The sequence below is a fragment of the Phoxinus phoxinus genome, assembly GCF_949152265.1.
Source record: "Phoxinus phoxinus genome assembly, chromosome: 8".
Taxonomy (NCBI): domain Eukaryota; kingdom Metazoa; phylum Chordata; class Actinopteri; order Cypriniformes; family Leuciscidae; genus Phoxinus; species Phoxinus phoxinus.
In genome coordinates, this window is record NC_136883.1 from 37778239 (window position 1) to 37795698 (window position 17460).

At 40.3% G+C, this 17460-nt stretch overlaps 1 protein-coding gene across 2 annotated transcripts; it reads left to right on the top strand.

Moving 5' to 3' along the window:
- Nucleotides 1-1841: 1841 nt before the first annotated feature.
- LOC307002880 (uncharacterized protein) lies at nucleotides 1842-17078 on the top strand. Of its 2 annotated transcripts, none has more exons than XM_079620827.1 (5): nucleotides 1842-1918; nucleotides 3996-4882; nucleotides 12003-12171; nucleotides 13878-14038; nucleotides 15431-17078. In XM_079620827.1, the coding sequence occupies exons 1-5, from the start codon at nucleotides 1900-1902 to the stop codon at nucleotides 15578-15580; spliced, it is 1386 nt and encodes a 461-aa protein (XP_079476953.1). In that variant the 5' UTR covers nucleotides 1842-1899; the 3' UTR covers nucleotides 15581-17078. The 2 variants fall into 2 exon arrangements, with proteins under 2 accessions (XP_079476953.1, XP_079476954.1); XM_079620828.1 differs by having other exon boundaries at nucleotides 1887-1918; nucleotides 12003-12119; nucleotides 13907-14038; nucleotides 15431-17072.
- Nucleotides 17079-17460: the final 382 nt, after the last annotated feature.

The following is a 17460-nucleotide window of genomic DNA, read 5'->3' on the forward strand; positions in this document are numbered from 1 at the left end:
GCAAAATATAAAATAAATAATTAATACATCTTGATAAAGTGCCGGATTTACTTTTTAGACGTTATTGCATCTGTACAACTGTTTATAGTCTATATGAAGGGTCTTGGTCTTGTTGGATAACATTTTTATTTATTTTTTTACTCAGAAATGCATCACATTATAGAAGTAAACATTGCATTGCAAATGCATCTTTTTAAACGCTGGCTTTGTCTTTCGTAGAAAAAATCCTGTAATGTTTTCCTCAAAAACCTTTGAGGAAGAAAGAAAGACGTGAACATCTTGATGACGTGCGGGAGAGTTAATCATCAGGACATTCTGATTCTGAAGTGTCTGTCTTCAGGCTGTGTCATCCGTCCGCTGCTGAATTACTTTAACGAATCTGCAGTTTAATGCCAGAGAGAGAGTGAGACTGACCCGTGCTCGATCTCTCAGAAACATTGGGTCATTGTGGTGGCATAATCCGCTTACACAAGTCCAAAAAAATAAGGTTGTTTACTAGTTGGTCAGACTTGTTTATGCAACTGTTTTGCGGTCTTTTTCAACTCGGTATCGTTTAAAAAAATGTATATTTGTGTTGTAATTTAATGGATGTGTTTCTATAAAAGCCTAGACTTCTATAATAGAGATCTGCTTTATTACAGTTTTTCCCACACAAAATATTTTCATGTCACACAATTTTTGAAACCTGTCACTCAAAGTGTAGAACTACACACCAAATCTCCAAAACCATGAGCTATTTCTCAGCCTTTGACTCAGTTTTCACTTGTACACTCTAAAACATGCTGGGTTGTTTCAACCCAATTTTGGGTAAAATATGGACAAACCCAGCCGTTGGGTTACATTTTTACATTACATTTTTAACCCAATATTTGGGTTTGTCCATATTTTACCCAAAATTGGGTTGAAACAACCCAGCATTTTTTAGAGTGCATAAAACACTTTTTTCAAAACACCACACGCACAACTCTCAACCTAAAACACTAAAGTGTCCTTTTCCAAACACAACCAATCAAAATGCTACACTTATTCACCAGGACACACACACACACACACACACAGTAAAGCAGTGATTGGTTAGTGATCAGTTAAGCAATTTGTGTGTGTGTGTGTGTGTGTGTGTGTGTGTGTGTGTGTGTGTGTGTGTGTGTGTGTGTGTGTGTGTGTGCACTCTAAAAAATGCTGGGTTGTTTCAACCCAATTTTGGGTCAAATATGGACAAACCCAGCCGTTGGGTTAAATTTTTTAATTACATTTTTAACCCAACGTTTGGGTTTGTCCATATTTGACCTAAAATTGGGTTGAAACAACCCAGCATTTTTTAGAGTGTGTGTGTTGATGATGAACCTGCTGTATACATGAAGATTTGTCAGATACGGTCAATATTGTATTTGTGCTTTGGATTAACAGTGTCTGCTAGATGCATGTGTAACTGCCCTGATGAAAACTTGCCCCAACCTGAGATTTACGATTAAATACCCTGATGAAGAAAGCTCGTGTCCCAGTTTGCTGGATTTAAAGGGGTTTTGGGGACCATCTTAAGCAGTTAAAATCAGTAAACCATTTTAGGCGAGTTTACCACCATATAAATAACTACCACCATTATACATTCGGGATAGGAGAGATTTATTACATTTCACCCAAAATATTATGTGGAAATAACATAAATCTGACGCTTCTATATATAATCTCAACGTTTTTAAAATGCATGTCGAATTGTCTTCTTCATCATCTTCTTCATCGTCACGCATCAGCGGTAAACCGAATTGATTTCTGCGGTGCGCGTGCCTAGCGCGCGTTCGCTCGTGTCTGTGAACGCGCATGAGGCTCGTGAGCTTGAGGTTTACGCAGACCAGACAGCACTGGATAGTCAGATGTGAGGAGTCAGCAGTCTCTGAGAACATGCACGTGGAACTTGAAGGTAAGAAAAATATCAGCATCATGTTTTAATGATTATTGTGCATGTTATTCTTGTTCAGTTCATAATCATAAGGTCATGCATGAGTTTTTATACTATACAAAGGTAACAGCAGCACCATAAGTAATTATTTAAATGTCTAAGATGTTTAAAATCAATTGCACTTAATGATTGAATTAGTTTTATTTGAACAAATATGCACATAAGAGATATGTGATTTCATATTATTAGACTGTTATGATTAGATTAATTGAGTCATGTGATGACCATCATCATGTCTGAGGTTTGACTGGTTCATGATGATGATGATGTGAACTCAGGATCATTTCCTCTGCGCCGTAATGCGATCAGCAATGATGAGGTGCATTCTGGGGGAGAGCAAATGCAGTAACAAACCCTCAGTTATTATGAGTGTGTGTGTTTGCCTAACAGTTTTCACCGTGAGGAATAACTTCTTGCACTGCACTGCAAAAAAAAAATCTTGTTTCCGGTCCAAATATCTAAAAATTCTTAAACCAAGAAGCCTTTAAAATTACACAGAATTTTTTATCTTGTTTTCTGATAATAATAAAAACTTACAATTAAGTGAGTTTAAACAAGCTAAATTATCTGCCAATGGGGTATTAAGAAAAATAATATGAAAACTTAATTGAAATGGAAAACCAGATAATTTTTCTGACCCCATTGGCAGATAATTTAGCTTGTTTTAACCCTTTAATGTTTTTAATAGACATGAAAATGCACATTCCGAACTTAAATGGTTGTAATTCAAGAATGCTTTGGAATATAGATGTGAGATTCTTGTTTTAAAGAAGACATTTGGATTTTTGTAGAAGTTAAATAAATTAAGAAAGTTAAACAGAAAAAAAGTTATAGAAGTTTGAGTTTAGGAAAATTGACAATGTCAAAAAATTTATTATTCATATTTTCTATAAAATATATATTTTCAAAACCTGGTGGACTCTAAAACTGCCAAAAAATCAAAGCCAAAAATCTGAACAAGTTGTGTTTCAAATGTTAGATTGATATCTCTTGAAATCAGCGTTCAGTGAGATTTAGTTCGGGCGCAGTACCACACTTCTCCACTAGTGGACATCACTGCACAGTGCACATATAAGGGCGCCTCCATCTCCATATGTGGTTTGAGTCTGAACCATTATTTTTACAATTTTCATACAATTTATGAAGTAGACATCCTATTCAGAAGTAGTGTTGGAAGTTTGGCAGATTTTGAAATGAATTCAACCTCTAAGAAACACAGAAGATCACGTATGTGCATTATAGCTCGCTGCCACATCACTAATGCTGAATCTATTATTGTCTTCTTTATATTTAAAACATTTTATGAGCTTTTTTTCTAAAACAATTGAACGGATGCTATCTTTTGAACTCTTGGCATGAAAACAAACTGAGGTTTCTACCATTCTTTCATGATTTTTCATGTTCATCACTATTTCAAAATAAAGGGCTGAACACGCCTGAGGAGGATGAACATATTCTTGTTGCAAATTGATAAATTACGGCTCCTGTAATTTATTTTGGAAATCAGTCACCAAATATGTAAACTAGAGATTGTAAGCTTTCAAATGATATATAGTTAGTCAAGATTAGTTTAGGTTTAGTATAGGATATTACTGTTTTAAATATGTAATGGCTGATGCCAATATAAAGTCATTTTATTAATCTAGTAAATGCTTCTTGATTTAAGAATGTTTAGATATTTGGACTGGAAACAAGAAAAATACTGAGTAAGAAAAGCATTTTATGCGCACTACAGCAGAATATTGAATATTGCTTTGGCACGACCAAAGTCTTAAATCATGATGTGAGTCATTTTAATTATTGTAAAGTCATGCTGCAGTTTATATATATGTTCATGTTTTATCCTCACACCACCCAGCCCTCACTGTAAAAATGATTTTTAAAGATTATTGGAGTGTTTTACAAGAAAAAGGGTGAATTCAGGTACATTTTAACTGGTAAAAATGCCCCAATAATCAGTCTTTCTTCAAATTTTCTAATTTATTACTTGCTATTTCTTTTCACCTCATTGATTATGTGTGTTTGTTTATTTCACTAGTGCATCTCCAGATCTTATTGGCTGTTGGTTTAGCCATTCTCTGTTTCTGCCTGGTGATTGGCTGCATAATCTGCTGTCGTCATCAGAAGTCCAATCCCACGAATGACAAGGAGGCGGAGCTATCCCTACCTCCTCTAGCTGTGGATCACGTGACCCTGACTCTTAGCCCCGCCCCTTCCATCAGCACTCAGCCAATCAAACAGCAGTATGAGGAGCTTGACGGCGATGTCCTGGACTATCCGTCGTTTAGCGGCAGCTCAACGCCTTCAGAAGACCTTCCCTTCTCATCTCCTCCTCGCGCTTCGAAGTCTCGGTTCAGTCTACGTCGACTCAGTTCCCCCGTCGTCTCGTCAAAACACGCCGTTCGTGTTCGTTCCTCGCTTCCTAACATTCCTAAACTCAGTCTGGCGGTGAAGTCGCAGAAACGCAGTAATGACGTCTTGCATGCGGAAACCGACAGGCTTAATGGGAACAACAATCAACATTACGGCTCCAACTTTCACAAACACACACCATCCCTTCACTTCACTTTACTCCTCTCCCCGGCAGAGGGACGACTCACAGTCACAGTTCTGGGTCTCTATCGGGGTCCGAGGAAACTGAGTGGATCCTCGATCCGGGCCTGTTTGCCTCCCATGTTTCCAGCGCCGGCACGCAGACTCGGCCTCGGGCCTGAGGCGGTCCAGGTGCTCCAGTTTCCGGTGCGGTCGCTGGAGGAGCTTCAGGCCTGCACGCTCAGGCTGACGGCTTCCAGCAAGGATTTCTCTGGTTTGAGGGAGACGGCTGTGGGAGAACTGGAACTGGCGTGTGCCGAGATTCACTGGGAACCCGATTCCACCGTCACCTTCAGAAGTCAGCTCAACCCTGCGAGGCGGAGGCTGAGGAAGGTATTGGAGGAGCTGTGTGATAGAGAGATGAACATACGGTGTGATAGAGAGATGAACATACGGTGTGATAGAGAGATGAACATACGGTGTGATAGAGAGATGAACATACGGTGTGATAGAGAGATGAACATACGGTGTGATAGAGAGATGAACATACGGTGTGATAGAGAGATGAACATACGGTGTGATAGAGAGATGAACATACGCTGTGATAGAGAGATGAACATACGGTGTGATAGAGAGATGAACATACGGTGTGATAGAGAGATGAACATACGGTGTGATAGAGAGATGAACATACGGTGTGATAGAGAGATGAACATACGGTGTGATAGAGAGATGAACATACGGTGTGATAGAGAGATGAACATACGGTGTGATAGAGAGATGAACATACGGTGTGATAGAGAGATTAACATGTTTCTAAAAACTCTCTCCATATTACATTAGTCCGTCAAACATGCATTATCTAATATATTCTGAATGGCTGTGATTTCAGAATGGTGAAGTAGAACCAGAAGTGATATTTTGACCGGATGGATGGATTGACGGACGGATGGATGAATGGATGGATGGATTGACAGACGGATGGATGAATGGATGGATGGATGGACAGATGGATGGACGAACATATGGATGGACAGATGGATGGACAGATGGATGGATGGACAGATGGATGGACAGATGGATGGATGGACGAACAGATGGATGGACAGATGGATGGACAGATGGATGGACAGATGGATGGACAGATGGATGGACAGATGGATGGATGGACGAACAGATGGATGGACAGATGGATGGACAGATGGATGGATGGACGAACAGATGGATGGATGGATGGATGGATGAATTGACGGACAAACGGATGAATGGATTGACGGACGGATGGATGGATGGATGGACAGATGGATGGACGAACAGATGGATGGATGGACAGATGGATGAATGGATGGATGGACGAACAGATGGATGGACAGATGGATGGACGGATGGATGGATGGATGGATGGACAGATGGATGGATGGACAGATGGATGGATGGACAGATGGATGGACAGATGGATGGACGAACATATGGATGGACAGATGGATGGATGGACGAACAGATGGATGGACAGATGGATGGACAGATGGATGGATGGACGAACATATGGATGGACAGATGGATGGATGGACGAACAGATGGATGGACAGATGGATGGACAGATGGATGGATGGACGAACATATGGATGGACAGATGGATGGATGGACGAACAGATGGATGGATGGATGGATGGATGGATGGATGGATGGATGGATGAATTGACAGACAAACGAATGGATGGATGGATGGACAGATGGATGGATGAACAGATGGATGGACGAATGGATGAACAGATGGATGGATGGATACGATAGATAGATAGATAGATAGATAGATAGATAGATAGATAGATAGATAGATAGATAGATAGATAGATAGATAGATTCCAGTTTGTGCATGGTATCAGATCATGGGAATTGAGCCTGTTGGAGCTGCTGGTGTGGACAGTATCTCATATCTCCATATCATCAGCACAGAAACTCTGCAGAGCTGTTGCAGCGTGACCAGTGTGTGTGTGTGTGTGTGTGTGTGTGTGTGTGTGTGTGTGTGTGTGTGTGTGTGGCCTGGAGCCAGTGCTGCGCCTCAGAGAGAAGATCAGGAATGCAGCACAGGAGGGAGAGAGAGGAGAGGAAAAACTGTGAATGATTGTTTAACAACTGAGTTTAGAGGTATAAGTGTTGCATCGTTTGTAGAGAGGTTTGTAGTTTCAAGGTGTGTAGGCAGATCGACAGATGGATGAACGGAGAGATGGATGAATGGAGAGATGGATGAACGGAGAGATGGATGAATGGAGAGATGGATGAACGGAGAGATGGATGAATGGAGAGATGGATGGATGGACAGATGGATGAACGGAGAGATGGATGGATGGACAGATGGACGAACGGAGAGATGGATGAATAGATGGACAAACGGAGAGATGGATAGATGAATGAACAGAGATGGATGAATGAATGGAGAGATGGATGGATGAACGGAGAGATTGATGGATGAACGGAGAGATGGATGGATGAATAGATGGATGAACGGAGAGATGGATGAACGTAGAGATGGATGGATGGAGAGATGGACGAACGGAGAGATAGATGGATGGATGGAGAGATGGATGAACGGAGAGATGGACGAACGTAGAGATGGATGGATGGAGAGATGGACGAACGGAGAGATAGATGGATGGATGGAGAGATGGATGAACGGAGAGATAGATGGATGGATGAATAGATGGACGAACGGAGAGATGGATGGATGGAGAGATGGATGAACGGAGAGATGGATGGATGGAGTGATGGATGGATGAATAGATGGACGAACGAAGAGATGGATGGATGGAGAGATGCTTGGATGGATGGACAGATGGACGAACGGAGAGATGGATGGATGGAGAGATGGATGGATGAACGGAGAGATGGATGAACGTAGAGATGGATGGATGGAGAGATGGATGGATGGACAGATGGATGAACGGAGAGATGGATGGATGGAGAGATGGATGGATGGACAGATGGTTGAACGGAGAGATGGATGGATGGAGTGATGGATGGATGAATAGATGGACGAACGAAGAGATGGATGGATGGATGGACAGATGGACGAACGGAGAGATGGATGGATGGAGAGATGGATGGATGAACGGAGAGATGGATGGATGGAGAGATGGATGGATGGAGAGATGGATGGATGAACGGAGAGATGGATGAACGTAGAGATGGATGGATGGAGAGATGGATGGATGGACAGATGGATGAACGTAGAGATGGATGGATGGAGAGATGGATGGATGGACAGATGGATGAACGGAGAGATGGATGGATGGAGAGATGGATGGATGGAGAGATGGACGAACGGAGAGATGGATGGATGGAGTGATGGATGGATGAATAGATGGACGAACGAAGAGATGGATGGATGGATGGACAGATGGACGAACGGAGAGATGGATGGATGGAGAGATGGATGGATGAACGGAGAGATGGATGAACGTAGAGATGGATGGATGAATAGATGGACGAACGAAGAGATGGATGGATGGACAGATGGACGAACGGAGAGATGGATGGATGGAGAGATGGATGGATGAACGGAGAGATGGATGGATGGAGAGATGGATGGATGAACGGAGAGATGGATGGATGGAGAGATGGATGGATGGATGGATGAACGGAGAGATGGACGGATGGATGGAGAGATGGATGGAGAGATGGATGGATGGAGAGATGGACGAACGGAGAGATGGATGGATGGACAGATGGACGAACGGAGAGATGGATGGATGAACGGAGAGATGGATGGATGGAGAGATGGATGGATGGATGGAGAGATGGATGGATTGAGAGATGGATGGATGAACGGAGAGATGGATGGATGGATGGACAGATGGACGAACGGAGAGATGGATGTACAAACAGAGAGATGGATGGATGAACGGAGAGATGGATGGATGGAGAGATGGACGAACGGAGAGATGGACGAATGGAGAGATGGATGGATGGATGGACGGAGAGATGGATGGATGGATGGACAGATGGACGAACGGAGAGATGGATGGATGGATGGACAGATGGACGAACGGAGAGATGGATGGATGGATGGACAGATGGACGAACGGAGAGATGGATGGATGGATGGACAGATGGACGAACGGAGAGATGGATGGATGGATGGACAGATGGATGAAAGGAGAGATGGATGGATGGATGGACAGATGGACGAACGGAGAGATGGATGGATGGAGAGATGGATGGATGGACAGATGGACGAACGGAGAGATGGATCATTTGGAAAAGTCAGAACAAGTTGAATTTCTCTGATTGTGTTGTAGTTTCAATTAAAAACATTTGGTTTGCAATGGTTAGAACATCTTTTTTGTATTTCTATATTATATTGTGTGTGTGATGGTTTGGGGTATGTGGTTGTTAATTGTGTGTTATATCAGGGTACCCGCGGGGTCTTAAAAGCATTGAAAAAGTCTTAACTTTGATCATCTTAAACTAAGGCCTTAAAAGCCTTGAATTGGGTATACAAAGTCTTGTATTTCGTTACAAAGGTCTTATATTTTTTGTCTTTCCTAGGATTAAGTTCATACCGTAACTAAATTAACTGTAACTAATGTAGGCTAATTAAAAATTAATGCAGCGTTGAGTGCAGCTCGCGCTTCACGTCATAGCAGAAAGCGCGAAAGCGTGCGCACCCGTTACTATGGTTACTTATTAGGCAAGTGAGGTTGTGTTGCCAGATTGGGCGGGTTCCCGCCCAATTGGGCGGTTTTGAATTTGATTGTGCGGGTAAAAAAGGGTTTGGGCGGGTGGACAAAATTTGGGCTGGTTTGGGGTCAGTTCGGCGGTTTTCAAACATCTACATTTTAAAGTCTAATTGGTTAAAAAACTAAACTAAAGTGTGCATAGTCCATAAAATCAGTCATCATGACATTACAACACACACATGCAGCGCAGCAGAGTCAGCTGGCGTTGGTGGTGACGTCACCGACGAGCACGCACTTTTAGCCAATCAACGAGCGATCAGCAGGAAGACGCGATTTAGCGCGATAACTTGTAGCTGTAAATTCAAGTGATCGCTAATGCCAAAGAAATGACATAGTAAGTTGCATCTACAGTAAAGAGTGAGATAGTGAGCAACTCTTAAAACGTACACATGTGGGGGTTGATGACTCGATGGTGAATAACTGATGAGAAGAGCACAGTTGAATGAGTTGAATTGAAATTGAATATGGGACGACTCATTTCCATGGTCATGTGCACACTAGCCTAACTAGACATCTGCAACTTTTACACCGTCCAGACTGCATGCACTCTTGTCCCTGACAGCGGCTGACAAAGGTTTGAATCAACAATGATCAGTTTTGACTGCTAAATTCTGCGTTATGTTCTGCAATGTTCCGAGGGTTAAAGTCATCGGTTAATTTCTTGATTGCCGTTTTGACAGTGTCCACCTGGACATTTAAAGTCATATTTGCTAATTCTCCCTAATTATTGCCCTGTTTTGATCCGTTTTCCTGGGATTTTTTTTTATTTTTATTTTATTTTATCATCGTTATTTTGTTTTAAGGATATACAAATTGTGCTTATCAACCTTGAATGACATGGCCATAAAATTATATCACGTTATTTTGGTAGTAAAATTTTGGGCGGTTTTATCTTGGAGTGGGCGGGTTTTTGTGAGCTTTTGGGCTGGAAATCACCGTCTCAATCTGGCAACACTAGTTTGTCGTCTGAAATGGGAGTGTCGGTTTAATCCGCTGTGGCCACAAATGCCAGAATTCAATAATTTAAACCCCAAATCAGAGCTTTTCTGTTAAAAGAACATGTTTTCTACACGGTCTTTTCAATGGTAGGCTATCTGGCAACCATGCGCGCGCGCGCTCTCTACACTGCTGAAGAAGCGCGGATGATCTGAAAACACAGACAAGCTGGAGTTCAGCGATCTTTATTTGAGATTTTCTAGTTAAATTAAAGTGTCATTCAGTCGGTCTGTGTTCTGTCACGAGCCGCTTGCGCTGTTTGTACGACTAAATCTGCGATCAAAATGCAGGATGATATCCAGCAGTGTTTTTAATGTTGATAATATTATACGAGCAAGAATGCAATGTTTCCCGAATCCCGGATATCCACACGATTTCAAATGTGACATTGATTTTATACAACAGTTAAAAAACAACAAAAGGGTAACATTAAGTGATGTATTGCATTTAAAACAGTATAGTCAGGCTTATTGCTCTATTTTGCAACGAAATCTGTGGCTTTGAACTAAAAGATTCAATGAATGTGAGATTCAATGAATGTGAGATTCAATGAATGAATGACTCGATGACTCTCATAAAGACAGTGAGTTATCGCCACCTACTGGCAATTTTAATATAATATTTGTATTAATATTAAACGTTTTTTTACCATTGTATATTTATTGAACATGGTTTTATTTAAAGCATTATAAAAATTTTTAAAGGTATTAAAAAGGTAAAAAATTAAATGGGAATATTGATTAAAGGGGGCAAATATTGTCACTTAATGGAAAAGCTGTGACTGCAGTCTAAGTGGAAGAGAGGGGGTACCAGGGGGTACGGCACTCTAAAAAATTGGAGAACCACAGAATTATAACATTTTCTGTCTAAAGACTACATATAAAATAGCTACCAAAAGTAAAGTAACTGCAGTTTGAGTAAAAGTAATGACTAAAAGTTGACAAAAAATGCAAAGACCTTTAACTAGTCAACTGAAACTATGAAAGACAGAATGACTCAAATGTGACTAAGATTAATAAGCATTTTCGTTTGAAGATGAAGTCTAAGACTGAATCAAAAATGGCTGCCAAAATGAACTCTGGCCTACACACACGTGCGCACTACAACGCTGTTGCGTATATATTAAATAATATGACTGAATATTTAAATAAAATGTTTTATTTAATTCAAGTAGCCTACTTGTACATAATTATTTTCTAGGGTTTAAAATTTATACAGATTTGACATATTCCCCTCATACTTCTGTCGAAATGGGTACGAAGTTGGCATTGAATTTCATTTGAAATGGTATTAAAAAGGTCTTAAAAAGCCTTGAATTTAAGTTGGAGGATCCTGGGGGTACCCTGTATATTGTCAGATGTAAAGTCATCAGTACGATCGATGCATCGTGTGTTACTGAAGGATTAAATGACTGGTCAGTGTGAATGTGTGACTCGAGTCCAAGACAACAACGTGAACTGGACGTCTCTTGATTCCGCGTGGGCTCAAACTCGGAAGACGCTTCAGCGTGTTTGAATGCTAATGCTCAGATGTAATGTGACAGTGAGTGTGTACTTCCTGTGAGAGTCTAATGCGATTACGAGGAGATGTTATTTGAGGAAAGTGCTAGAACACATTAACATACACACACACATTCAGTTCAAATGAATCTGGAAAGAATCAGATCTGGGAAGGCTCATGTCTAGGATCATCAGACCCCGTTAACATCATAAATCTGAAATGCTTCTTTTATTTTCACACCAGCTCTTTTAGATCATGATGTGTGTTTGTGCTTTCAGAGCCAGAGCTCCCATGATGCAGTGGGGGATGCCGGCGCGTGTGTGAGTCCGGGGTTTCTGGGCCAGATCCTGATTCTGCTGCAGTTTCAGACGCTCGCGCATCGCATGAAGGTGATGGTGAGGAAAGCGGAGAACCTGCCCAAACTCACCCGGATACCTGGCACTCCAGGTCTGTCTGTCTGTCTGTCTGTCTGTCTGTCTGTCTGTCTATATGTCTGTCTATATGTCTGTCTGTCTGTCTATATGTCTGTCTGTCTGTCTGTCTGTCTGTCTGTCTGTCTGTCTGTCTGTCTTATAATATGTTCTTGCATTTTCTCTTTTCTTTTACTTAAAGTGTGTATGTCAGGTTAAATTTTTAATTATGATTGACACAAAATAGTGAGGGGAAATACACGTTTGACAAGTTGATGTATTGTTTTGTATGTTTTTCGATACCTAAAGGCAGAATATAAGATGAAAAAGTTCGTTATTTTCAGTCCTCACTTTTAAACTGCCCATCCCCCCAAACGAATCATTTGACGTCATAACAGGGAGACGTCTCCCCCGCTCGCTGAGTTGTGTTGATAATTGTACGAGTGATAGAGCGAGAGAATTAGTGATTAGGACATTTATTTAGTTAGTTATTTAAGTTAGGTAGTTAGTATACGCAGGCGTATTTTCACGATGGTGAATTACTGCGTTTGTGCTGTGTGCAAAAACACCGTTAAAACCGGTCACAGAGTCCACTGTGTTCCGTGCCTGGGTCAACTTTGTTCGGAGCAAACGCGCTGACTTCAGTGCTGCCTCGGTATCCAAGACTTCGGTCATTTGCAGCGCCGGTTTCACTGAGAAGGACTACGCGGTTGGAGATCTCATGAGTTATAAAATGGGATTTAAAACCGAGACTGGTAGCTGATGCGGTGCCTACGGTGCTACTGAAGCAGTCGATCGCGCCCGCGCCCCTCTCTCTCTCTCTCTCTCTCTCTCTCTCTCTCTCTCTCTCTCTCTCTCTCTCTCTCTCACACACACACACACACACCAACATATTCCAGGATTGCAATCTTGACACCGCAGGCTGTTCATTATAGCCGGAGCTTCAGAGCTAAGGCGGAGCTACAGATTAGGTGTCCCTAAATAACCCGCGTATAACAGTAAGCCAACGTTAGTTCCGCATGAATTAATTTGCACGCGAGTTTTATTTATTTTCATACCGTGTATTCTCCGTGTATATTCAAGCACCGAACCGTGACGCCCGTACCGTTTCGGTTCAATACGAATACATGTACCGTTCCACCGCTAAGTTATGCCTATACTACCAGACACCTGACCAACTCTCCACTGGTTCTTCTTCACACCAGATATTTATGTTTCTTCGATATTAATTATTTACATTTCTGTTTGGCTCCTCATCAGTCTCCCGCCTGGGAGGCTCAAAATTGTATGGCTGTGGGCCATCGTATAGGTTTGAGGGGGATTTTGGATCTCCTCAGACTCAAAACTCTCCATACTTCAATAGAACTTTGTTGGCGCGACTCCCTTGTATGACGTCACAGCTCAGCCCTTGTTTTAAAAATATGACCTTGACAGAAATGGCTATAAATCTTATTGCAGGGCAGTTACAGTAATAATTTTAATGCTAATTACATTTTCACTCAGACATCTAACCCTTATTTAATATATCTAAAAAAAAATTTAACCTGACATGCACACTTTAAAAGATAATTTATCTTTACGGATAAAAGCGTCAGATAAATATAAAAAATTAATTATTTAATATAAAATTCATTGCATTTTGGAAGAAAACATCTGATAAATGAATAAATGTAAAAGTAAAGTTGCTCATATATTCAGATGAAGTGAGTCGCTGGATGCGAGTGACTGTATTTGTCTGCATAGATCACTATGTCGTGATCAACCTTCGTCAGGATGGTGAAGTCGTCAGCACTAAGGAGACGAAGGGAGCGAGCGGAGCGAATGCCGTGTGGAACACAGCCTTCCTGTTCGACCTCCCAGCCGGAGACGTCCGGCGCCTGATGCTGGAGCTCGTCGTCACGCAGGTCAGGGTCTGTCTCTGCTCTGACACTTCCACCACATCCCAAAGATGCTCTATTGGGTCGAGATCTGGTGGGGGCCATTTTAGTACAGTGAACTCATTGTCATGTTCAAGAAACCAATTTGAACACCAACCATGCCACGCTCAAAATTGCTTAAATCACCTTTCTTTCCCATTCTGACATTCAGTTTGGAGTTCAAGAGATTGTCTTGACCAGGCCCACACTTCTAAATGCATTGAAGCAACTGCCATGTGATTGGTTGATTAGATAATTGCATTAATGAGAAATTGAACAGGTGTTCCTAATAATCCTTTAGGTGAATATAGTAAAGTATAATTTATTCCTGTGATCATTACTCCAGTCTTCAGTGTCACATGATCCTTCAGAAATCAGTATAATATGATGATCTGCTGATCAAGACACATTCATAATTATTATCAGTGTTGAGAACAGTCGTGCTGCTTCATATTTCTGTGTAAACCATCATACATTTTATTTTTCAGGATTCTTTGATATGATGTGTGACATCACATGATGTGTCTCAATAGCCGTTATGCGTGTGATGTCACATGTCACACACACTGCACGAAAAACACACACAACACATCTTGATGCAGGGAGCAGATCCAATCATGATAAAGTAAAATTTTATTTCTTAATAAAATCCAATAATAAATGAAGAGTAAAATGTATTCATCCATAATCAGGATTAAAAGTTTAATAAAGAAACATAAAATGCACAGTTAAAACCACTTCTGAAATATAATTCACACTCTGAGTATAATATTCCTGGCTAAAGGGAAGTACGTTTGAGAGATCTCTCTTTGAAAAGGTCTGAGTCCAAAGTAGAAATTAATCTTATTATAGTTTCTTATCGGAACTGAGCTCACTTCCTGTTTTCATATTATATATCGCATCGAAGCTGACACTAGCTAGTGTTCGTGTGTTCACACTCCGAAGTGTTAGCCGTACACTGAGATAAGATAACACTTTATTCTGAGCGTTCGAGCATCTGTGGTCTCTGTCTGTCGGAAACTTGAGACTGCAAGCACAAAAGTTCACACGAAGTCATTCAGAGATTATTTATTATTTATTAATAAAGATTAATAAAAGAAAAGCATTAAAACATACATTTCAAATGAGAATAATGGTAAACGCATCAAAATGACAGTAATGAGAAACACAACATAATTATGATTTCTTAAAATATGATTGATTACATTTAATTAAATGATATTTAATATCTATAATGATTTAGTTTAAACTGATTATTGTTTGTTTTACTGGCGTTTTCTCAGTTTCTCCTATTAAATCCAGTCACTCAGAAGCTCTTCAGTCTGAAGTGACGTCAATGCATATCCTCTATAATGACACGGCTCTGTTATTGGTCGACAGGGAAGGCGATACACGAAGAGTTGCATTCTGGGCCGTGTTCTGATTGGCCAGGAAGGTTCTGATGTGGGGATCCAGCACTGGAGTGAGATGTGCGACCGGGCGCAGGAGGAGACGGCGTATTGGCATGAGCTCCGGCCTGACGCCTCATAGGCCAGCAGCGTTTGATTGACATGCCCCCGAACCAATCAGATCGCTCGCTGCTACAGCTCTGGAGGCCACTAACCGTGGAACCTGGTTTGAGGAGACTTTGTGCTGAACTTGTCTGCAAATATCACTGCAGGGTGTCATGATTAGTTAGTTAAAACATCAGATGATTTTGCACTAGTGAACTGGTCAGTTCCAGACATCAACATCGTGTCGGGCCAGATCCGTATGGAGTTAATATTGTGCCATAATTAAACAAACACATGTTTAATTATGGCATGATATTAACTCCATATATCCGGCTAACATCTGGTACGTGTGGGTATATATAGACCTGCTATAAATAAATGAACAAAATCTAATAAAAATTACAAAAAGAGACAACAAAATTAATAAAAACTTAATTTAAAATGGACATAAAATATAAAAGCTATAATAGTGATGCTAAAATAACACTGGCTACATGTCGAATTTATTTCTGTTAAATGAGATAAAACAACATAATGTACCGGATCTGGGGTCCCGATGCTGTCAACTAAAACTCAAATGTATTCGATAATTGAAATAAGAAATAAAATAATATTAGTTTTAAAAAAAAATTAAATGTTGTCTTGGCAACAAACTGAAATAATTTTAAGTACTAAAATGACTAATACTAAAACTGACCTTAATGGATAATCATGATTTTGTGGTATTAGTTCTGCTTGTAGTGTTTGTTTAATTAGTTTATTGTGTACACGTCACATGTTTGAAAGATTCCAGTTAAACTAAAGCAAACGCTTTCATTGATTTATTGTTTGTTTCACCTGTTGATCACTTCATGCTGTAGTTGCGATAAACTCAACCAAATGTTCATGATTGGGTGTGGCCAAATGAAAAATCTGATGAAAAATGAACTTTAACACACAGTTAAAGGTGCAATGTGTAATATTTCTGAGGATCTATTGACAGAAATGCAATATAAGATCCATAACTATGTGTTCAGTGGTGTATAAAGACCTCACTTAATGAACCGTTATGTTTTTATTACCTTAGAATGAGTCATTTATATCTACATAACCGCGGGCACCCCCTTAAATGAAGATCGACATATTGTGACTAGGGTTGCCACCCGTCCCTTAAAATACGGAATCATCCCGTATTTACAAGTAAGATGATGCGTCCCGTATCAAATCAATAAGGGATGCGATTTGACCCGTATTTTACATTAGGCCCACATATAGTTGAATAAAAACATAAGGATTTTGCAGTATGGATAATACTAATAGCAAATATAAAGAAATCAATTTCGTAGTAGAGAAGCTCATTGCGTGATTGCATTTTAGCGTCTTTGTTTCTATAGCGACTGAGTCTCGGAACATGCGCTGTAAACCTGCACGTTTTTTAACCCCTTGTAGCGCGCTGTTCGGGTCCTCAACCCAAAATGACGTTTGCTGAAATAAATATCTATCTTTATCCAAATGGCGTGAGACTTTGCACGGTTGACAACACTTTCTAGATCTACAAAAAAAAAAAAAAAATTTTTATAATATCTGTTTTTTAGGTTAGTGTGGGGGGAAAAAGTCACACTTGTGTTGTTTAAAACAAAATGTAATTCTGAAACAACATAATAGTTTTTTTTTAGGATTTATAGTTTTAGGAGGAGTTATTATATATTTTTTAATTTTGTAAAATTCACTTTATAAAAGACCCACATTTCTAACGTTCATGGATATGGATAATTTGACATGGTTTAGTGTAAGATTTTTGCCCATCTTTTGGAAAATGCCGTTTTAAAAGTAAAGAAATTATCACTTTAGTCGATGGCTGCAGAGCTACACCATTTGCTATTTGACTAAACTACATATTTTCACTAGTTTTTAGTTGGATTCATACCTACATATTAT